Source organism: Anolis carolinensis, unplaced genomic scaffold (assembly GCF_035594765.1).
Source record: "Anolis carolinensis isolate JA03-04 unplaced genomic scaffold, rAnoCar3.1.pri scaffold_14, whole genome shotgun sequence".
Taxonomy (NCBI): Eukaryota; Metazoa; Chordata; class Lepidosauria; order Squamata; family Dactyloidae; genus Anolis; species Anolis carolinensis.
Genome location: NW_026943825.1, coordinates 9,185,765 through 9,211,454, shown reverse-complemented (window position 1 = coordinate 9,211,454; position 25,690 = coordinate 9,185,765). Strand labels below are relative to the sequence as shown.

The window sequence follows — 25,690 nt, the reverse complement described above, 5'->3', positions numbered from 1 at the left end:
ACATGTTATACAGCAAATTTGACAGAAAAAGTAGTTCAACACGCATGTTATGTTGTAATTACTGTATTTATGAATTTAGCACCAAAATATCACGATATATTAAAAACATTGACTTCAAAAATGGCTTGGATAATCCCGAAGCTTGGATAAGCGAAGCTTGGATAAGTGAGACTCTACTGTACTTGTATTATTTCCCTGTATTATTTATTATTAATTATAATCAATATTAATAAATATTAAATATTAATATTAAATAATATTAATAAATTATTATTATTATTATTATTATTATTATTATTATTATTATTATTATAACACAGCAAACAAGATTGATATGCTGGATTTCTCACCCGCTATCAGGACCTCAAGATTGAACTTCAAAGACTCTGGCAGAAACCAGTGCAGGTGGTCCCGGTGGTGATGGGCACACTGGGTGCCGTGCCAAAAGATCTCAGCAGGCATTTGGAAACAATAGACATTAACAAAATTACGATCTGCCAACTGCAAAAGGCCACCCTGCTGGGATCTGCGCGCATCATCCGAAAATACATCACACAGTCCTAGACACTTGGGAAGTGTTCGACTTGTGATTTTTATTGTGCCAAATTGCTATGTGTGTGTGTGTGTAAAGAAATCCTTGCAAGGTTGTTTGCAAGAGATCTCTGCAAAAGAGCTCAGCTTTGCAGAGCCAAAGCCACGCCTAAAACAATGTATCTGTTTGCTGGCAGATGGCTGTTTTTGTCAGTTGGAAATCTGGGCTTCAAGAGAGAGCACAGAAAAGACATGCTCTATCTAGCTACGGTCAAGTAGCTGTTTGAATATGCTATGCTGTATATATTGAATGCTGATTGATTGGTTATTGATCTTATGCAACTACATGGACATTGTACGATTGCTGAACTGTTTCAATCCAACAAGTAAAGTTCCTTTGTTCTTTCAAATTCCTCTTCCTGGTCTGAGTCTTTTGCATATGGTGTTAACTGGACGTTGCTGATTCCGCTATACTCTCACCTGGTAACAATTTTGTGATATGAAATCTAGCATATCTATTATTATTATTATTATTATTATTATTATTATTATTATTATTATTATTATTACATGTATTATTTTACTGGGTGTAGTTATTTCCATCCCGTCCTTTCAAACCACACTCAAAATGTTGCGATTCTCATGGGCAAGTAAGTGGTACCCCACTAATGTTCGTGAATTTATTGCTTTGTTTCGAATACAGATAACACAGCAGCGTGGGGGCGGAGGCAGGTGTTGTTAGTGGCTTGCAACCGGATAAATTTCATGGGGTTTTTTTTCCTTGGCACATCGGAGGGAGAGGTAGCCATAGTTTGCAAAACTACGGAAGTGTCTGCGGGGAGGACGTACGTACACTGTTAGTATCCAAGACCTCACACATGTCCACACACACACACCGGTCCAGCTTCAGTGTTCGGAAGGTCCTGAGTCCCGTTCGCCGCATCACGTCAGACGTTGCTGCCAGACAGAGTCCCGCAACGGAGCAGCCGCCTCCTCGGTGTGATGCTTGTCCATCACCTGGAGGACGTCGTCCAGGATCGAGGGCCCCAAATCCACGTGGAGGGAGAGGAGCGACCCGGCGTGAGACAGCATGACGCCCTCGTCGTCGTTGTCCCCGTTCAAAGGAGCCGCGCACTTGCCGTTAGCCACAGTCCGAGTGCCGTCGGTCGGGTTCGGGTTCGGCTCCGTATCTGGCATCCGCGCGGCCGCCGGAGCCTTGTCGTCGAGGTGGAGGCGCGGCGGCTTTGGCGGGGCTTGAGCGGGAGGCAAGGTCAAGGCCTGCAGCCCGCCGATGACCGGGAGGGAGATGGCGTTCTTCAGGAGTGGCGACGGGACATCTGCCGGCGGCGGGTCATAGCCGGAGATGGTGGCGGTGCGGGAGAACTCGAAGGGCACCACGTAACGGGCGCCGCCTCCGCCCTCGCTGAGGTTGCTCTCGGACCGCGGCAGGAGGTGGAACTTCCCTTGGAGGAAGGAGATGTCCCCAAACATGTCGCTCTCCCCGCCGCTCCCGATGTGGATCGTGTGCCGGAAGTCCCCCAGTGGCGGGCTGATCATGTCCGAGGAGAGGATGTCGCGGAGCTTCTCCTTCTTCCCGCGGCGGCTTCCGCGCTTCAGGTAAATCGGCACTTTGGCCGTGGACATCGCGACGACGGTAAAGGCCTGACCCACCCAAAAGACAATCCTCGAGCAATGCTATGTGGCCATTGGACCCCGAATCACCAGAATTCGGATGTTTTCGGTGTCAATATTTCGGGCCTGCAGCAGCTATGTCGTGTTGCTCGTTCACGGATAAGTCCCCAAAGAGAGTCATGTCGAGATCCCAGAAGATCGGTCCCGTCTTCTCCGTGCCATCCAAAGAGAGAGGCCCGAGGCCACCACACACAAATATTTCTGCCTCTTTATGTACAAAATCCGGCCATTCTGAAACAGAGACAGGAAGAAAAATTAGACACTCCATGAATTCGGACTACAAGTGAAATCAGCAAAGTGGTGCATAATAATAATAATATTAAATAATTATTATTTAAAGATCTCAGCTGGCATTTGGAAACAATAGACATTGACAAAATTACGATCTGTCAACTACAAAAGGCCACCCGACTGGGATCTGCGCACATCATCCAAAAATACATCACACTTGGGAAGTGCTCGACTTGTGATTTTGTGATATGAAATCCAGCATATCTATCTTGTTTGCTGTGTCATAATAAAATAATAATAATAACAGTCCTATAATCTATATATATAAAAGGGTAATGAAATTTCGGCCTAGGACAAAACAACAAAATTATACATCCCAGAAACACTAAACTTGGCAGCACAACCCCTCATCCATGCCTCTACGTTCATACAACAAAAAGCTCCAGTTACTCCAGAAAACGGCCAGGCTTTGAGACTGCAAGGCTATTCACTGCTATTCCACCTGGCCTACAAAGGATTCCCATAAGCCACAGCAACGCGTGGCCGGGCAAAGCTAGTAACATAATAATAATAATAATAATAATAATAATAATAATAATAATAATAACAGTCCTAGACAATTGGGAAGTGTCCAACATGTGATCCAATTCAACAGCCAGCAGTGTCTGCTGTGGACTCATCTTGTTGTGTTTCACAACACACCAGACATCACAGTTGTGGAAAAGAAAAAGGTTTGGATCATTGATGTCGCCATCCCAGGTGACAGTCGCATTGACGAAAAACAACAGGAAAAACTCAGCCGCTCTCAGGACCTCAAGATTGAACTTCAAAGACTCTGGCAGAAACCAGTGCAGGTGGTCCCGGTGGTGATGGACACACTGGGTGTCGTGCCAAAAGATCTCAGCGGCATTTGGAAACAATAGACATTGACAAAACTACGATCTGCAAAAGGCCACCCTACTGGGATCTGCGCGCATCATCCGAAAATACATCACACAGTCCTAGACTCTTGGGAAGTGTTCGACTTGTGATTGTGTGATACGAAATCCAGCATATCCATCTTGTTTGCTGTGTAATAATAATAATAATAATAATAATAATAATAATAATAATAATAATAATAATATACATCACACAGTCCTAGACACTTGGGAAGTGTTCGACTTGTGATTTTGTGATACGAAATCCATAATAATAATAATAATAATAATAATAATAATAATATACATCACACAGTCCTAGACACTTGGGCAGTGTCTGACTTGTGATTTTGTGATACGAAATCCAGCATATCTATCTTGTTTGCTGTTTCATACAATACAATAATGATAATAATAATAACAATAACAGACCTTGGCCTGCACTTAAACACAATCACCACCTGTCAGCTGCAAAAGGCCACCCGACTTGGATCTAGTGCACGAATTATTCGCAAATGTCCATGTTTTTTATCCACCACCAGAAGTGCAAGAATGGCAAATGTGGGCCACGCTTGTTCGGTCGAAGGAGCCAACGGCCGTGCCCGGCGACACAATCGGAGCTCCGCTTCCACCAGCCAAAAGCCTTCCAATTAAGCTCGGCGGACAAAAGGACTAAGCAAACAGGCCACCCACTCGAGCCCTTTTGAGAACAAGGGGCCTCGACTGACCGACAGTAAACTATGGACTGCTCTGTTTCTCTGCGAGGGAATAATTAACGCCGGCACCGCCACAAGCCTAATGAAGCTTAATCATTAAGTATTTTCTCAGATGAGTGAGAGAGACTCTTGGAAAGAAGTATGCCGATGGGGAAACAAAGATACGCAACGCTGGGCAACAGGATGCAGGAGATTTTGGCACCCGAAGTCCAGTACATTCACAAGGGAAAGGAGCAAAAAATAAATTTGAAATTAAAATTTATTTATTTATTTACTACCTTTATATCCCGCTCTTCTCACCCCGAAGGAGACTCGAGAGTGGCTTACAAATCAAATGTACATACAGTATATTATTAGCATAGCACAATATAAGCATTAAATGACTATATTGTACTATATCATTATATGGTAATATTATTAGCAATATTACATTTAATATATAATATATAATTAATATTATTGTGTATTATTATTAAATACTAGCTGTGCCCAGCCACGCGTTGCTGTGGCGTTGTCTGGTGGTGTTGGTGAGAAATTGTTCAGGTAGTGGTGGTATTGAATGTCTGTTGTATGGTTGTCTTTATGTTTAGTATGCACACTGAAGTGGATTATATGGCAGTGTGGAGTCAAGATAATCCAGTTCAAAGCAGATAATATGAGATTCTAAATGGGTTATATAGCTGTGTGGAAGGGCCTTGAGTCTACACTGCCATATAATCCAGTTCAAATCTGATAATCTGTGGAAGAGGCCTAAGTGAGGCCTAACTGTGCCTGTCCCCTGGGTTGTGTTGTCAAATGTCGAGGTTGGGGGGCCTGTAGTTTTGTTGTTTTGTCCGCTGCCCTGATGCCATCACTCTTTTATATATATAGATTGTATTACATTATAATATTATTATCAATATTATATGTAAATACAATGTATTACAGTAGAGTCTTACTTATCCAACATAAACGGGCCGGCAGAACGTTGGATAAGTGAATATGTTGGATAATAAGGAGAGATTAAGAAAAAGCCTATTAAACATCAAAATGGGTTATGATGTTACAAATTAAGCACCAAAACATCATGTTATACAACAAATTTGACAGAAAAAGTAGTTCAATACACAGTAATGCTATGTAGTAATTACTGTACTTACGAATTTAGCACCAAAATATCACGATATATCGAAAACATCGACTACAAAAATGGCTTGGATAATCCAGAACGTTGGTTAAGCGAGTGTTGGATAAGTGAGACTCTACTGTATATTGTATGATATCATAATATGGTAATATTATTAGTAATATTACATTTAATATATAATATATAATTAATATTATTGTGTATTATTATTAGTTTAATATTGTATTACATTCTTATCAATATTATATGTAAATACAATATATTATATATTTACATTATATAATTATAAAATATCACTAGACTGCTGGTTTTCAGCCTTCCTGGATACGGTGTCTCATATTGTGAAGACTGCCGACCATAATATTATTTTCGTTGCTACCTCATCACTCTCATTTGGCTACTGTTCTGAATCGTAATGTACCGTATATACTCGAGTATAAGCCGACCCAAATATAAGCCGGGGCTCTTAATTTTACTACAAAAAAACTGGGAAAACATTGACTCCAGTATAAGCCGAGATACCAATAAAATTACATTACCGTATATACTCAAGTATAAGTTGACCCGAATATAAGCCGAGGCACCTAATTTTACCACAAAAAACTGGGAAAACATTGACTCCAGTATGAGCCAAGAGTAGTAAATTTCAGAAATAAAAATACTGTAGATACCAATAAAATTAAATGAATTGAGGCATCAGTAGGTTAAATGTTTTTGAATATTTACATAAAGCTCAAATTTAAAATAAGACTGTCCAACTCTGATCAAATCATTATTCTCATCTTCTTCAATGTAAATGCCCTTATGTGTCCTTTTAATAATAACAGAGTAAAATAATACATGTAATAATAATAATAATAATAATAATAAATAATACAGGAAAATAATACAGAAAATAATAAACATAATAATAAGATCAGAGTGAAATAATAAATGTATTAATAATAATAATAAAAATAGAGTAAAATAAATGTAATAGTAGCAACAATAATAGAGAAAAATAATAAATGTACCATATATTCTCGAGTATAAGCTGACTCAAATATGTCAACCAGGACCCTCACCCGAGTATAAGCCGAGGGGGGCTTTTTAGTCTTAAAAAAAGGGCTGAAAAGCTAGGCTTATATTCAAGTATATACAGTAAATATCTGATATACCACTACAACTCCCAAATTTCAAGGTCTATTTTTGCCAAACTCCACATTTGGGCATATTGAGTATCTATCCCAAGTTTGGTCCAGATCATCACTGTTTGAGTCCACGGTGCTCTCTGGATGTAGGTGAACTACAACTCCCAAACTCAAAGTTCAAACCCCACCAAACCCTTCCAGTATTTTCTGTCCGTCATAGGGATTCTGTGTGCCAAGTTTGGTTCAATTCCATCATTGGTGAAGGTCAGAATGCTCTTTGATTGTAGAACTATAAATCCCAGCAACTACAACTCCCAAATGGCAAAATCTATTTCCCCCCATATTCAAATTTGGGCGTATCAGGTATTTGTGCCAAATGTGGCCTGGTAAATGAAAATATATCCTGCATATCGGATATTTACAATTTGTGATTCGGATATTTACGATTTGTGATTCGGATATTTATTGGATATTTACGATTTGTGATTTGGATATTTATTGGATATTTACGATTTGTGATTTGGATATTTATTGGATATTTACGATTCGTGATTTGGATATTTATTGGATATTTACGATTCCTGATTCAGATATTTATCGGATATTTACAATTTGTGATTCGGATATTTACGATTTGTGATTTGGATATTTATTGAATATTTACGATTTGTGATTCGGATATTTATTGGATATTTACGATTTGTGATTCGGATATTTATTGGATATTTACAATTCGTGATTTGGATATTTATTGGATATTTACGATTCCTGATTCAGATATTTATCGGATATTTACAATTTGTGATTTGGATATTTATCGGATATTTACGATTCGTGATTCGGATATTTATTGGATATTTACAATTTGTGATTCGGATATTTATTGGATATTTACGATTTGTGATTTGGATATTTATTGGATATTTACGATTTGTGATTTGGATATTTATTGGATATTTACGATTCCTGATTCAGATATTTATCGGATATTTACAATTTGTGATTTGGATATTTACGATTTGTGATTTGGATATTTATTGGATATTTACGATTCGTGATTTGGATATTTATTGGATATTTACGATTCCCGATTCAGATATTTATCGGATATTTACAATTTGTGATTCGGATATTTACGATTTGTGATTTGGATATTTATTGGATATTTACGATTTGTGATTCGGATATTTATTGGATATTTACGATTTGTGATTCGGATATTTATTGGATATTTACGATTTGTGATTTGGATATTTATTGGATATTTACGATTCCTGATTCAGATATTTATCGGATATTTACAATTTGTGATTCGGATATTTATTGGATATTTACGATTCGTGATTTGGATATTTATTGGATATTTACGATTCGTGATTCGGATATTTATCGGATATTTACAATTTGTGATTTGGATATTTATTGGATATTTACGATTCCTGATTCAGATATTTATCGGATATTTACAATTTGTGATTTGGATATTTATCGGATATTTACGATTCGTGATTCGGATATTTATTGGATATTTACGATTTGTGATTCGGATATTTATCGGATACGATTCGTGATTTGGATATTTATTGGATATTTACGATTCGTGATTCAAATATTTATCAGATATTTACAATTTGTGATTTGGATATTTATCGGATATTTACGATTCGTGATTCGGGTATGTATCGGATATTTACGATTCGTGATTCGGATATTTATCGGATATTTACGATTCGTGATTCGGATATTTATCGATATTTACAATGTACATGTGCTCCTTGACCGTAGACACGCTGACTCCTACTTCTCCCTGGCAATTCCCTCCTTTCTCTCCCCATCAGCAGCCACTTAAGGCAGGGACCGGTGTGTCTTTTTGGCTCAGACAGAAACTGCCCGAAGGCAATGCTGCTCTGGAAGCAACAAGGGAAGGCAACAAAACAAACCATGATCTTGCATCCTATACAATAATAATTACCAGTAATTTTCATACAACTTGGAGACAACCTCTTGGCTACTTTGCCAGGAATCAAAGCTGAAGCTTTTTTGGGAAAGCAAATCAGGGAGACACAATCAAAGCACCCCCGACAGATGGCCACTTGGCCTCTGCTGCAAAACCTCCAGAGAAGGTAGTCGTGGCATTATTTTCGACCCTTCTTGCCCAACATCACAAACTTATTTATTATTTCTTTATATATTACAATACTTATTTCCAGACCTTCTTACCCATAGGAGGCTCAGGGCGGCTTACAATAAAACACAATATAAAAATATTACAGATAATTCAATCAATTAAAATTAAAATTAAATACATTAAACATTGATAAAAAATATACATATAAATACACTGATGGAGTTTCTGGGGGTTTACCTGGCATGATGGGTGTTGCAGTTCACCCACAACCTTTTTTAAAAATTTAAAAATTGACTTATTCAAACAACCCGGGCAACACCTTGTACCCAAGCTAGTAGTAATAGTAATAATAGTAATAATACTCTTTTATAATAATGATGATGATGGAATTTGCTTCACTGAGGATGGGTGGCCATCTGTTGGGAGGGCTTTGATGGTGTCTTCCTGCTTGGCAGAATGGGGTTGGAATGGATGGCCCTTGGTGTCCCTTCTAACTCTAGGATTCTATAATAATAATAATAATGATCATCTGATAGCTGGATGGCCATCTGTTGGGAGGGCTTTGCTTGTGTCTTCCTGCCTAGCAGAATGGGGTTGGGACTGGATGGCCTAGGATGTTAGGTCTCTTCTCATTCTCAGACGTGCACGGGAGGCATGGCATGGCCTCCCTCCCCGCGCAAGCTATGCCACCAATGTGCCAATCCCAGGGCTTCTCGTCTCCATTTCAGTCTGCTCCAAAGATAGGCTCGGCCGAGGGTGCGGCGCGGGCCGCACATTGCAAAGCGCAGCCCCGGGCAGGTAGCGCTTGGGATGATCCGCGGGAGATTTACACGCCCGAGAAAGCTATTCCACCATCGTGATATCGGAAACACTGGGTTTGTTGTGTGCATTTTCCGGGCTGCCTGGCCATGTCCCAGAGGCAGCACTCTCTCCTGACATTTCGCTCACATCCGTGGCAGGCATCCCCAGAGGTTAGGAGGTCTATCATCACCATCACAGTAAAACCACGCTTAAGTTGCCAATCTGGTGCTCATTTCCAGAAAGAATAATAGAACCGATGGGAGAAGAACGTATAACAAAGGATTCCCCCAGGCAGGAAGCGGCCAGGCTTTGAAGCTGCAAGGCCACTCAATGTTAACCAAGCTGGCCAAGTGGCAACAAACAGACAAGAGTTCTTTCTCCCCCCCCCCCCCCGACCACAATTCACAGGGAGATATACCATATATACTCAAGTATAAGCCGACCCGAATATAAGTCGAGGCACCTACCGTATATACTCAAATATAAGCCGACCCTAATATAAGCCGAGGCATCTAATGTTACTACAAAAAAACTGGGAAATCATTGACTCAAGTATAAGCCGAGGGTGGAAAATTTCAGAAATAAAAATAGATACCAAAAATTACATTAACTGAGGCATCAGTAGGTTAAATGTTTTTGAATATTTACATCAAGCTCTAATTTAAGATAAGACTGTCTAACTCTGATTAAATCATTAATCCTTTTAATAATAATAGAGTAGAATAATAAATGTAATAATAATAAGATCAGAGTGAAATAATAAATGTATTAATAATAATAATAATAGAGTAAAATAAATGTAATAGTAGCAACAATAACAGAATACAATAATAAATGTAATAATAATAGAGTAAAATAATAAATGTAACAATCCCAAAAATAATAGAGAAAAATAATAAATTTACCATATATTCTCAAGTATAAGCTGACCCAAATATAAGCCAACGAGGACCCTCACCCAAGTATAAGCCGAGGGGGGCTTTTTTAGTAATAATACTTATGTAATAATAAATAAAGTAAAATAATAAATGTATTAATAATAAAAATAGAGTAAAATAAATGTAAAAGTAACAATAGAGTAAAATAATAAATGTAATAATAATAATTAATAGAGTAAAATAAATGTAATAATAAATAGAGTAAAATAAATGTAAAAGTAACAATAATAGAGTAAAATAATAAATGTAATACCAATAATAATAGAGAAAAATAATAAATATACCATATATACTTGAGTATAAGCCGTCCTGAATATAAGCCCACCAGGAACCTCACCCGAGTATAAGCCGAGGAGGTTTTTTTTTTTCAGTCCTAAAAAAGGGCTGAAAAGCTAGGCTTATACTTGAGTATATACAGTATTTTATTATTTTATGTGATTATATTGGGCTGGGAGAGGACAAAAGGGAGAGTCCTGTTTGCAGAAATCTTTGCGTAGCCGAGAAGGAAGGAAAGTTCACAGCCTTGTGTGTGCACCACACCCTGGTTGTAAACACGCCAAGAGTTCTTGAGAAATATATATATATATATATATATATATATATATATATATATACACATACATACATACATACATACATACACACACACACACACACACACACACACACACACACACATATATAGGGAGAGCGAAGACAGATGGGAACAAGGAGGGCTTGGTTGCCAGATGGCCTAGGAGATGTGTAATGAGATGTGTCCTTTTGGCCAGCGGCTGCCCTTGGAGTCTTCCAGAGTGAAATAATAATGCAATAATAATAATAATAAAAATAATATCAGAGTGAAATAATAAATGTATTATTAATAATAAAAAATAGAGTAAAATAAATGTAATAGTAGCAACAATAATAGAAAAAATAATAAATGTAATACCAATAATAATAAAGAAAAATAATAAATGTACCATATATTCTCGAGTATAAGCTGGCCCAAATATAAGCCAACCAGGACCCTCACCCGAGTATAAGCCAAGGGGGGCTTTTTCAGTCTTAAAAAAATACTCGAGTATATGTAGTAAGTTGCCAATCTGGTGCTCATTTCCAGAAAGAACAATAGAACCGATGGGAGCAGAACGCAAAACAAAGGATTACCCCAAGGCAGGAAGCAGCCAGGCTTTGAAGCTGCAAGGCCACTCAATGTTAATCAAGCTGGCCAATTGCAACAAACAGACAAGATTTCTTTCTCTCTCCCACCCTGGACCTCATTCCACAGGGAGATAAATATCTAAACCTCGTTTTCCTAGTTTCTAACAGACCTCACAACCTCTGAGGATGCCTGCCACAGATGTGGGAGAAACGTCAGGAGAGAATGCTGCGTCTGGAACATGGCCAGGCAGCCCAGAAAACTCATAGCAACCCATTACAATTATTGTTAGGTCATTGGGGGTTTAATGCTTATAGGGAGAGAATGCTGATTTATTATTATTATTATTATTATTATTATTATTATTATTATTACAGTAGAGTCGCACTTATCCAAGACTCACTTATCCAAGGTTCTGGATTATCCAACGCATTTTTGTAATCAATGTTTTCAATATATCATGATATTTTGGTGCTAAATTCGTGAATACAGTAATTACAACATAACATTACTGCTCATTGAACTACTTTTTCTGTCAATTTTGTTGTATAACATGATGTTTTGGTGCTTAATTTGTAAAATCATAACCTAACTTCATGTTTAATAGGCTTTTTCTTAATCCCTCCTTATTATCCAAGGTATTCGCTTATCCAAGATTCTGCTGGCCCGTTTAGCTTGGATAAGTGAGAGTCTACTGTATATCTAAACCCCATTTTCCTAGTTTCCAACAGACTTCACAACCTCTGAGGATGCCTGCCGTAGATGTGGGAGAAACATCAGGAGAGAATGCTGCTTCTGAAACATGGCCAAGCAGCCCAGAAAACTCATAGCAACCCATTACAATTATTGTTAGGTCATTGGGGGTTTAATGCTTATAGGAAGACAATGCTGATTTATAATAATAATAATAATAGATAATGATGGAGTCTGCTTCTCTGGAGGTTTTAAAGCATAGGCTGCGTGGCCATCAGTCGGGAAGGCTTTAATTGAAGTTAATTTAATTAAATTAATAATTAATTAAATTAATAATTACTAGTTAATTAAATTAATAATTTAATTGTGAAGTAAAGGCAGTGGTGGATTCCTTGGTTGGATCAATCCAGCTGTCAGGTGGTCTCCCTGTTTTCCTATTGTTGTTGTGTGTTTTTCTAATGAGTTGTGTTATTTTCTGACACATCCAAAGTTCAGCAGACACGGCTTCGTTATCTTGGCCTCTAAGGATTGGTTGCGTAATTCTTAATCGCAGATCTGGAAAGGCCTCACAGAATCAGAAAAGGCCATCTAGTCCAGCCCTATTCTGCCAGGCAAGAAGACACCATCGAAGCTCTCCAGACAGATGGCCATCCAGCCTCTGCTTAGAAAAAAAACCCAGGGAAGGAGGCTCCAAGGCAGCCTATTCCACTACTGAGCAGCTCCTGAACATAGACAAAGCGTCATTTTCCAAACTTCGCATTTAGAAAAATATAAAAGTGGCAAGGTAAACTCCTGAGCATACCCAAAGTGTACTTTTCCAACCATCATAGCTATTTAGTGATAGAATAGACTTCTGAGCATGTGCAAAGTGTCCTTTCCCAACTATATTATATAATATTATATATTATTATTCCCAATATTATATCGTATTATAGAATATTATATATTGTTATATTATTGAGTGATAATCGTACCTATTGAGCGATATAATAGAGGCATAGGTAGGCTTCTGAGCATGTACAAAGTGTCCTTTCCCAATGTTATTATTATATATTATTATTCCCAATATTGTATTATTATATTGTATTATAGAATATTATTATATATTGTTATATTATTGAGTGATAATCGTACCTATTGAGCGATATAATAGAGGCATAGGTAGGCTTCTGAGCATGTACAAAGTGTCCTTTCCCAATGTTATTATTATATATTATTATTCCCAATATTGTATTATTATATTGTATTATAGAATATTATATATTGTTATATTATTGAGTGATAATCGTACCTATTGAGCGATATAATAGAGGCATAGGTAGACTTCTGAGCATGTGCAAAGTGTCCTTTCCCAATGTTATTATTATATATTATTATTCCCAATATTATATCATATTATAGAATATTTTTATGTATTGTTATATTATTGAGTGATAATCGTACCTATTGAGCGATATAATAGAGGCATAGGTAGGCTTCTGAGCATGTGCAAAGTGTCCTTTCCCAATGTTATTATTATATATTATGATTCCCAATATTATATTATTATATCGTATTATAGAATATTATTTTATATTACTGAGCGATAATCGTACCTATTGAGCGATATAATAGAGGCATAGTTAGGCTCCTGAGCATGTGCAAAGTGTCTTTTCCCAACTATCTAGTGATAAAATCAAGGGAAGGTGGGCTTCTGAGCATGACCAGAGTACACTTTTCCAATACTGCTGCTACTTAGCAAAATAAAAACAACAATCCTGGCTTCTGAGCATGTCCAAAGTGCCCTTTGCATCAATGACTTAGGAGCAACCGGGCTCCTGAGCATGCACAGAGTGCCCTCTGGCAGATAAAGCACCCGCAATGGTAAGAAACCCCCACCCAATGGTACTAATACAATACGAACAACCAGGACTCACTTGGGCGTTGGTTCCTCTTCCTGGGGCGCCAAGCGGGGAAAAGGCGCGCCTTCCGCCTGCCCGAGATTGCCACTCACTGCCAGACCACGCCCCCTCCAGCCCCCGGACCAATCCCAAACCGCGGCTGTCTTGGCAGCGTTCTATCCCCGCCCCCTTTAATTTGCATGTTGCAACATTGCTGAATCAAGGCAAGGGATTTGTGGTTCCATCTCCCTGAGCAAGTACAAGCCATTCCTATGTCTTTGGACCTCTTTGTGTATTATATTATGTATTATTATATTATATTCATTATATTATTATTATTATTATTATTATTATTATTATTATATATTATTAGCATTATTATATTATTTATTATATTTTATAATATTAGCATTATTATATTATTCATTATATTTCATATCTATCTATCTATCTATATCTATCTATATATATATATGAGTGATGGCATCATGGCAACCCACAAAACAACAAAACTACAGGCCGCCCAACCTCAAAATTTGACAACACAACCCATCATCCACGGCTCCAGTAAGATACAACAAAAAGAAAAACAAAGTCCTAATTAGAGGGAGAGCAATAATTGTTTTTATCCAATTGCTGCCAGTTTAGAGGGCTAATCTCTGCCCACTTGGTCTCCTAGCAACCAATTCAGCCAAGGGACAGCCAGGGTTCAGTTAGGGGACAAGCAGACTTAGGCCTCTCTTAGGCCTCTTCCACAGTTTATCTAATTTGCACTGGATTATATGGCAGTGTAGACTCAAGGCCCTTCCACACAGCTATATAACCCATTTATTTATCTTCTATATATATAAAAGAGTGATGGCATCATGGCGACCCACAAAACAACAAAACTACAGGCCCTCCAACCTCGAAATTTGACAACACAACCCATCATCCACGCCTCTAGGTTGATACAACAAAAAGAAAAGAAAAATAAAGTCCTAATTAGAGAGAGAGAAATAATTGCTTTTATCCAATTGCTGCCAGTTAGAAGGCTAAGCTCCTCCAACTTGGTCTCCTAGCAACCCAATAAAAAATAATAAAAAACACTAAAAAATTAATACAATAAAATACTATAATAACAGAAAATAACTAAAAATAATACAAGAAAATAATAAAATATAATAAATAAAAATATAACTTACAATAAAATTGATAAAAAATGCAAATAAAGTCAAATAAAAATTACACAACAATTTTTAACCAATACCACCACCACTTTGCCACAGCATCGCGTGGCCGGGCACAGCTAGTAATCTGGATATTATATTATTATATATTATTTTATATATTATACTATTATATTATTATATTTATAATTTTAGCATTATATTCATTATATTTTATTATAATTATATATTAACATTATTATATTCTTATATTATTTTATAATATCATTATACAGTAGAGTCTCACTTATCCAAGACTTCTGGATTATCCAAGCCATTTTTGTAGTCAATGTTTTCAATATATTGTGATATTTTGGTGCTAAATTCGTAAACACAGTAATTACAACATAACATGACTGCGTATTGAACTACTTTTTCTGTCAATTTTGTTGTATAACATGAAGTTTTGGTGCTTCATTTGTCAAATCATATTGGATGTTTAATAGGCTTTTCCTTAATCCCTCCTTATTATCCAAGATATTCGCTTATCCAAGCTTCTGCCAGCCCGTTTAGCTTGGATAAGTGAGACTCTACTGTATATTATTATATTATATATTACTAGCTGTGCCCGGCCACGCGTTGCTGTGGCGAAGTCTGGTGGTATGGGAAATAAAGTATTGAGGAATTGGTGGTAGTTAAGGTAAACGGTAAAGGTTTCCCCTGACATTAAATCCATTATAAATGGGTTATATAGCTGTGTGGAAGGGCTTTGAGTCTACACTGCCATATAATCCAGTTAAAATCAGATAATCTGTATTTTATAGGCAGTGTGGAAGAGGCCTAAGTGAGGCCTAACTCTGCCTGTCCCTTGGGCTGAGTGGGTTGCTAGGAGACCAAGTGGGCGGAGCTTAGCCTTCTAACTGGCAGCAATTGGATAAAGACAATTATTCCTCTCCCTCTAATTAGAACTTCATTTTTCTTTTCTTTTTGTTGTATCAACCTAGTGGCATGGATGAGGGGTTGTGCTGCCAAGTTTAGTGTTTCTGGGATGTGTAGTTTTGTTGTTTTGTCCTAGGCCGAAATTTCATTACCCTTTTATATATATAGATTATATTAATAAATTTTAGCATTATTATATTATAATTTATATTTTATTATTTTATATATTATATTATATATTATTACATTATGTGTCTAGATAGGTTGTAGATACAGTAGAGTCTCACTTATCCAAGCTAAACGGGCCTGCAGAAGCTTGGAAAAGCGAGTATCTTGGATAATAAGGAGAGCTTGAGAAAAAGCCTATTAAACTTAAAATTAGGTTATGATTTTACAAATTAGGCACCAAAACATCATGTTATATAACAAATTTGACAGAAAAAGTAGTTCAATACGCAGTAATGCTATGTAGTAATTACTGTATTTACGAATTTACCACCAAAATATCATGATGCATTGAAAACATTGACTACAAAAATGCCTTGGATAATCCAGAACCTTGGATAAGCGAGGCTTGGATAAATGAGACTCTACTGTACATATAATATTGATAGTTATAATGTAATACAATATAATACTAATAAAATACAATATAATATTACAGGATAGCGGTATAGTAAAATATAGTGATACTAGCTGTGCCCTGCCACGCGTTGCTGTGGCCCATTGGAATTGCACTGAATAGCTCCGGTTTTTGGGGTTTTTTTAGGCCCTGTGGAGGTTCGTGACGTGATATTTTGTGGTTTCAACCTCGAGGCGTGGATAATGGATTGTGTTGTGAAATTTCGAGGTTGGGGGGTGTTTAGTTTTGTTGTTTTGCTCGGTGCCAGGATTCCATCACTCTTTTATATATATAGATATGCTAATATTGTGCTATGCTAATAATATAATATATGGTATATACATATAATATTGATAATAATGTTATAATGTAATACAATACTAATAAAATACAATATAATATTACAGGATAGCGGTATAGTAAAATATAGTGATATATGATGCTAATATTGTGCTATGCTAATAATATAATATATGGTATACACATATAATATTGATAATAATGTTATAATGCAATACATTAATAATAATATACTAATATTAATTATATATATTACATGTAATATTACTAACAATATTGCAGTATAGTGGTATAGTACACTATAGTGATATATGATGCTAATATTGTGCTCTCTTTTCTCTTTCTCTCTATATATATACTAGCTGTGTCCGGCCATGCGTTGCTGTGGCAAAGTGGTGGTGATATTGGTTAAAAATTGTTGTGGAATTTTTATTTGACGTTATTTGTATTTTTTAATTAATTTTATTGTAACTTATCTTTTTTATTTATTATATTTTATTATTTTGTATTATTTTTAGTTATTTTGTTATTATAGGACTTTATTATATTAATTTTTTAGTGTTTTTAATTATTTTAGTGTTTTTTATTGTTTTATTTGTATTTATTTTATTTTATTATTCTTTTATTAACACTGGGCTGAGTGGTTTGCAAAGAGACCAAGTGGGCCGAGATTAGCCTTCTAACTGACAGCAATTGGATAAAAACAATGATTTCTCTCCCTCTAATTAGGACTTTATTTTTCTTTTCTTTTTGTTGTCGGAACCTAGGGGCAAGGATGGTGGGTTGTGTTGCCAAATTTCTAGGTTCTGGGGCTTGTACTTTTTTTGTTTAGTGGGAGGAACGGACAGCATTACTCCTTTATATATATAGATGATAATCAGTTTTTAATATATTACCTGCCTCTTGTTCCAGCTCAAGGCGGAACCCAACGTAATTAAAATATGTAAACAAAGGGCCATAAAAGGCATCCTATCCTATTGCCCCTAATCCTATGGGTGTGTATGTGTAGGGTCTTTTCCCACCCCTGGGATTGTATGGTGAGGAGCCGTGTTTCCGTTGTGATGCAACCCCCATGATGTAACCACCAACCTCTTTTTCTCCCCCTCCTTCCGTTGTGTTGATCTGAGCAGAGAGGAAACCCAAACCCATATTTGGCCTGCGAATATTCTCCTCCGACCGCACAGCCAGCCAAGCCTATAATTTTAATCATGTCAAGGTGGAATTCCTCCGATTTACGGGCAGATCGGCATCATCAAATCCCAGAGGGTCTCTTTGGAGCCGGAGAAGGGATCTATGGGATCTGTTTTGGGGAGACCGACCAGTCCTTTGCCTGGAGTCAGAACCTGAACCCGGGTCCAAAGCTGACCCCAATTCTTCCCGCTTGCAATGCTTCCTGGCTCTTTTCTCCTTTCCACTCGCTCTGGAATTCCTTTCCCTGGAAGTCATCGCTCTCTCTTCAGCCAAACCTGTTTTGAATTAATTTCTTGCCAACTTTGTAAAACACACACGATTTATATAAGCAACCATTTCTATGAATTCATCTGGCTGGAACAAGGCACAGAGGGACATGAAAATAATACTGTATATACTGGAGAATAAGCCTGGTTTTTCAGCCCTTTTTTAGGACTGAAAAACCCCCTCTCGGCTTATACTCGAGTATATATGATACATTTATTATTTTTATTTTTATTGGTGCAGTAGAGTCTCACTTATCCAACATAAACTGGCCGGCAGTCCATTTTCCAATATTATAATATAGTATTATAACTTAATAGAATATTATACTAATAATAATACAGTAGAGTCTCACTTATCCAACATAAACTGGCCGGCAGTCCATTTTCCAATATTATAACATAGTATTATAACTTAATAGAATATTATACTAATAATAATAGAGTCTCACTTATCCAACATAAACTGGCCAGCAGTCCATTTCCCAATATTATAATATAGTATTATAACTTAATAGAATATTATACTAATAATAATACAGTAGTCTCACTTATCCAATACTCACTTATCCAACGTTCTGGATTATCCAACGCATTTTGTAGTCAATGTTTTCAATATATCGTGATATTTTGGTGCTAAATTCGTAAGTACAGTAATTACAACATAATATTACTACAAATTGAACTATTTTCTATCAAATTTGTTGTATAACATGTTTTGTTGCTTAACTTGTAAAATCATGACCTAATTTGATGTTTAATAGGCGTTTCCTTAATCCCTCATTATTATTATTATTATTATTATTATTATTATTATTAAACTTATATACCGCTACTCCCGGTTTGGCTTGGAGCGGTTTACAAAAATAGATTAAAACAATACATTTGGCTTTAAAAAAACAATAAAAGCAACAATAAAAGCAACAATAAAAACAGACATAGCCCCGAGTCTTTCACCCACTGAATGCTTGTCGGAAGAGCAAGGTTTTGCAGGCTTTCCGAAAGGCAAGTAAGTCTCGGGTGGTTCGAGTTTCCACTGGCAAGGCATTCCATAATTGAGGGGCTACAATCGAGAAGGCTCTCTGCCTAGTGGAAGACAAATGATAAGTCCGTATGTTAGGGACTTCAAGCAAATTTTGGTCTTCAGACCGAAGTAATCTCTGGGGTTGGTAGGGTGATAAGCGGGCCCTCAGGTACGCTGGCCCCAGACCATGTAAGGCCTTGAAAGTTAGTACTAGTATCTTGAAAATAATCCGGTACTCAATCGGTAGCCAGTGCAGCTGTTGAAGAATTGGGGTGATACGCCACCTCGCCGGCACCCCAGCAAGAAGACGAGCCGCCGCGTTTTGCACCAGCTTCAGTTTCCAGATCACTGACAGAGGAAGGCCAATGTAGAGGGCGTTACAGTAGTCGAGCCTCGAGATGACCGTCGCCTGGATCACCGTCGCCAGGTCGTTCCTAGATAGGTAGGGAGCCAGTCGCCTAGCTTGGCGTAGATGGAAAAACGCAGATCTGCTCACAGCAGAGACCTGGGCCTCCATTGTGAGCAGAGGGTCCAATAAGACACCAAGACTTTTTACCGAAGATGACGGACGTAGTGTCTCACCATCCAGGGTAGGCAGCTGGATCTCCCTCCCACCCGGACGGCCCAGCCAAAGGATCTCCGTCTTCGCTGGATTCACCCTCAACCTGCTGGCACGCAACCATCCAGTAACGGCTTCAAGGCACTGATGGAAACTATCGGGTACGGAGTCCGGCTGGCCCTCCATCCTCAGAATGAGCTGAGTGTCATCAGCGTACTGGTGGCACTCGAGCCCAAAGCTCCGCACCAGTCGGGCAAGCGGTCGCATATAGATGTTAAATAATAGAGGAGAGAGAATAGCTCCCTGTGGGACCCCACAAGTTAGCGGAGACCACGCGGAAACCAACCCTCCCTTCACCACCCGCTGTCCCCGATTTTGGAGGAAGGAGGACACCCATTTAAGGGGTATCCCCCTAACCCCCGTCATGGCTAGGCGGTGGGTCAATAGATTGTGGTCGACCGTATCAAATGCTGCTGTGAGATCCAATAACACGAGCAGCGCTGATCCGCCTTGATCCCTCTGGCAGCGAAGTTGGCATATTCACTTATCCAACCTTCTGCCGGCCCGTTTATGTTGGATAAGTGAGACTCTACTGTACAATATAATATTAATTATATAATATACAGTAGAGCCTCACTTATCCAACATAAACTGGCTGGCAGTCCATTTTGCAATATTATAATATAGTATTATAACTTAATCAAATATTATACTAATAATAATACAATATAATAATATTAATTATATAATATACAGTAGAGTCTCACTTATCCAACATAAACAGGCTGGCAGAAGCTTGGATAAGCAAATATCTTGGATAATAAGGAGGGATTAAGGAAAAGCCTATTAAACATCAAATTAGGTTATGATTTTACAAATTAAGCACCAAACATCATGTTATACAACAAATTTGACAGAAAAAGTAGTTCAATACACAGTAATACTATGTTGTAATTACTGTATTTTCAAATTTAGAACCAAAATATCACGATATATTGAAAACATTGACTACAAAAATGGCTTGGATAATCCAGAGGCTTGGATAAGCGAGGCTTGGATAAGTAAGACTCTACTGTATTACATTTATTATTTTACTCTATTATTGTTATTGTTAGTACAGTAGAGTCTCACTTATCCAAGCTTTGCTTATCCAAGCTTCTGCCGGCCCGTTTAGCTTGGATAAGTGAGACTCTACTGTATTACATTTATTTTACTCTATTTTATAATTAATAATACACTTATTATTTCACTCTGATATTATTATTGTTAGTATTAAATTTAGTATTTTACTCTATTATTATTGGTATTATTACCTGTATTATTTTTCTCTATTATTGTTGCTATTACATTTATTTTACTCTATTTTTATTATTATTAATACATGTATTATTTCACTTTGATATTATTATTGCATTTATTATTTTACTATTTATTTATTGGGGCCCCTGGTGGTGGCGCAGTGTGTTAAAGCGCTGAGCTGCTGAACTTGCGGACCAAAAGATCCCAGGTTCAAATCTCGGGAGCGGAATGAGCGCCCGCTGTTAGCCCCAGCTCCTGCCAACCTAGCAGTTCAAAAACATGCAAATGTGAGTAGATAAATAGGTACTACTCCGGCAGGAAGGTAACGGCGCTCCATGCAGTCATGCCAGCCACATGACCTTGGAGGTGTCTGCGGACAACGCTGGCGCTTCGGCATAGAAATGGAGATGAGCACCAACCCCCAGAGTCGGTCACGACTGGACTTAACGTCAGGGGAAAACCTTTACCTTTACCTATTTATTATTACTTGTATTATTTTCCTGTATTTATTATTATTATTATTATTATTACATTTATTATTTTACTCTATTATTATTGGTATTATTACATTTATTATTTTTCTCTATTATTGTTACTATTACATTTATTTTACTCTATTTATCATTATTATTATTATTATTAATACATTTATTATTTCACTCTGATCTTATTATTATTATTATTATTATTGTATTTATTATTTTACTCTATTATTACTTGTATTGTTTTCCTGTATTTATTATTATTATTATTATTATTACAGGTATTATTTTACTCTATTATTATTAAAAGGATACATAAGGGCATTTACATTGAAGATGAGAATAATGATTTGATCAGAGTTGGACAGTCTTAATTTAGAGTTTTATGTAAATATTCAAAAACATTTAATCTACCAATGCCTCAATTAATGTAATTTTATTGGTATCTATTTTTATTTCTGAAATTTACCACTCTCGGCTTATACTTGAGTCAATGTTTTCCCAGTTTTCTTGTGATAAAACTAGATGCCTCGGCTTATATTCGGGTCGGCTTATACTCGAGTATATACACACACATACATATATACAGTAGAGTCTCACTTATCCAACACTCGCTTATCCAACGTTCTAGATTATCCAATGCATTTGTAAATATAGTAATTACTACATAGCATTACTGCATATTGAACTACCTTTTCTGTCAAATTTGTTGTATAACATGATGTTTTGGTGCTTAATTTGTAAAATCATAACCTAATTTGATGTTTAATAGGCTTCTCCTTAATCTCTCCTTGTTATCCAACATATTCGCTTATCCAACGTTCCGCCGGCCTGTTTATGTTGGATAAGTGAGACTCTACTGTACATACATACACATGGATGGATGGGTAGATATATGGGTCCTATCTATAACCATATAATCGTATCCTATAATCCTATCCTATCCATAATAAAAGGGAAAATATGTTTGTGTATATGTGTCTGGGACCTCCACAAACGCCATCCTGCCCGCCACCCAAGGGAAAGACTTTCTTTCATTCAGGGTCATTTTCAATACTAGATTTTCTGTTTTTCCTCCACCACAAGCATCCCAGAAACCACCCTAAGTAACTCCACCTTGTCCTCATTCATAAAATGCTAATTACGGTGTTTGAAAACGACCTTTCCACCATCCTTGCAGCGAGCAGGGCGGCGTTCCAATGTATATATAGTAATTAAAACGATCCAAGTTCCAAAAACATATCATCAAAAATAGGCAGCAAAGCAAGAGACATAAAAAAGGATTCGAATTAAGGAATCCCGAGCACCTTTCCTGCCTGCGGGCCTCCAACAAAGCGTCCTTTAACATAAATTCAGCTTTAACATGAGCAAGCGCAGGCTTGAATGCAAGCTTGGAAACGCGTTATGGCTTCCCTGCCATAAATACCAGAAACATTGGAAGAAGCAAGGTCCAAGGCTAATCTCTTGGGCCCCGGCTGAAGGCTACGGGCATGTAAACACACTAGGCTCCAGGGTGAAATTCCCTGCCATAGGTGCAGCAAAGGCTGCACATATGGCCATCTGTTGGGAAGGTTTAGACTGTGTCCTCCTGCCCAGCAGAAGGGGTTGAACTGGATGGCCTTTGGAGTCCCTTCCAAATATAGTATTCTATAATCATCATCATCATCATCTGATGACTGTATGGCTATCTGTCAGGAGGGCTTTGATTGTGTCTTCTTGCCTAGCAGAATGAGGTTGGAATGGATGGCCCTTGGAGTCCCTTCTAACTCTAATTCTATAATAATGATAATAATAATAATAATAATAATAATAATAATAATAATAATAATAATAATAAAGGGTCAGAAAAATCCTCAAAAGCAAGCTCAATGGAGGCAACACCATCAAGGCCATAAACACCTGGGCCATACCTGTCATAAGATATACTGCTGGCATCATAAACTAGACACAGATGGAACTGGACAATTTGGACAGAAAAACAAGAAAACTCATGACCATTCATCATTCACTGCACCCTCGCAGTGATGTTGACCGGCTATATCTGCCTAGAAGATCAGGGGGCAGAGGACTCTTACAAGTCAAACAAGCAGTCAAAGAAGAAGAACATGCCCTGGCAGAAGATGGAAAGTAAAGGGAAGAACCTGCTTTGATTGAAGTCCAAAATCAGAAACTCCTCAAAGCACAGCAGACAAAAAACCAGTACAAGAAAACCGCACTACAAACTAGAGCTGACAGCTGGCACAACAAAACATTGCATGGAAAGTTCCTTGACAAATGAATGGGACCCTGAAGAAGGAGACAGAAGGCCTGATCCTTGCAGCCCAGGAGCAAGCCATCAGAACAAAGGCCATTAAGGCCAAGATTGAAAAATCAGCTGATGACCCAAAATGCAGACTGTGCAAGGAAATTGACAAAACCATTGATCATATCCTCAGCTGCTATAAGGAAATCGCACAGACAGACTACAGAGGCACAAATATGTGGACCAAATGATTCATTGGAACGTATGCCTCAAGTACCATCTCCCAGCAGCAAAGAACTGGTGGGATCACAAACCTGCAAAAGTATTGGAAAATGAGCACGCAAAGATACTGTGGGACTTCCGAATCCAGACTGACAAAGTTCTGGAACACAACATACCAGACATCACAGTTGTGGAAAAGAAAAAGGTTTGGATCATTGAAGTCGCCATCCCAGGTGAGAGTCGCAGTGACGAAAAACAACAGGAAAAACTCAGCCGCTATCAGGACCTCAAGATTGAACTTCAAAGACTCTGGCAGAAACCAGTGCAGGTGGTCCCGGTGGTGATGGACACACTGGGTGCCGTGCCAAAAGATCTCAGCCGGCATTTGGAAACAATAGACATTGACAAAATTACGATCTGTCAACTGCAAAAGGCCACCTTGCTGGGATCTGCATGCATCATCCGAAAATACATCACACAGTCCTTGGGAAGTGTTTGACTTGTGATTTTGTGATATGAAATCCAGCATATCTATTTTGTTTGCTGTGTCATACAATACAATATATATATATATATATATATATATATATATATATATATATAAAAATATCATTATATTGTATTATTAGTATTATATTGTATTACAAAATAATACTATTAATATTAAATGCATTTAATATAACATTTTAATTAATTTAATTTAATTAAGTTTTATTAATTAAATTAATTACATTTAATTAATTTACTTAATTTTAAAAATTGACTTATTCAAACAACCCGGGCAACACCTTGTACCCAAGCTACCAATAATACTAGTAATAATAATCTTTTATAATAATGATGATATAATAATTGCTTCTCTGGAGTTTTTTAATCCGAGGCTGGGTGGCCATCGGATTTTATTGTGTGATGGTGTCTTTGTGCTTGGCAGAATGGGGTTGGAATGGATGGCCCTTGGAGTAGATTCTAACTCTAGGATTCTATAAAAATAATAATAATAATAATAATAATAATAATGATCATCTGATAGCTGGATGGCCATCTGTTGGGAGGGCTTTGATTGTGTCTTCTTGTCTAGCAGAATGGGGTTGGCCTGGATGGCCCTTGGGGTCTCTTCCAACTCTAGGATTCTATCATCATCATTATCAATAATAATAATGATCATGTGATGGCTGGATGGCCATCTGTTAGGAGGGCTTTGATTTTGTCCTCCTGCCCGGCAAATTGTGTTGGGACTGGATGGCCTTTGGGGGTCCCTTCCAACTCTAGGAGTCTATCACCATCGATAATAATAATAATGATCATGTGATGGCTGGATGGCCATCTGCCGGGAGGGCTTTGATTATGTCTTCCTGCCTCGCAGAATGGGGTTGGACTAGATGGCCATTGGGATCCCTTCTAACTTTATTAATCATCGTCACCACTATCATTAATAATAATAATAATAATAATAATAATAATAATAATAATAA

The 25,690-nt window shown here is 37.4% G+C and overlaps 1 protein-coding gene across 3 annotated transcripts; it reads right to left on the bottom strand.

Annotated features, from left to right (window-relative positions):
* Window positions 1–1,197: 1,197 nt before the first annotated feature.
* Window positions 1,198–14,078, bottom strand: cdc42ep2 (CDC42 effector protein 2). Of its 3 annotated transcripts, none has more exons than XM_062965311.1 (2): window positions 13,964–14,078; window positions 1,198–2,454 (listed from the first exon to the last, which is right to left on the bottom strand). In XM_062965311.1, the coding sequence occupies exon 2, from the start codon at window positions 2,173–2,175 to the stop codon at window positions 1,474–1,476; it is 702 nt and encodes a 233-aa protein (XP_062821381.1). In that variant the 5' UTR covers window positions 2,176–2,454; window positions 13,964–14,078; the 3' UTR covers window positions 1,198–1,473. The 3 variants fall into 3 exon arrangements, with proteins under 3 accessions (XP_062821381.1, XP_062821383.1, XP_062821382.1); XM_062965313.1 differs by lacking the exon at window positions 13,964–14,078 and adding an exon at window positions 8,106–8,292; XM_062965312.1 differs by lacking the exon at window positions 13,964–14,078 and adding an exon at window positions 3,807–4,000.
* Between the last annotated feature and the right edge of the window lie 11,612 nt (window positions 14,079–25,690).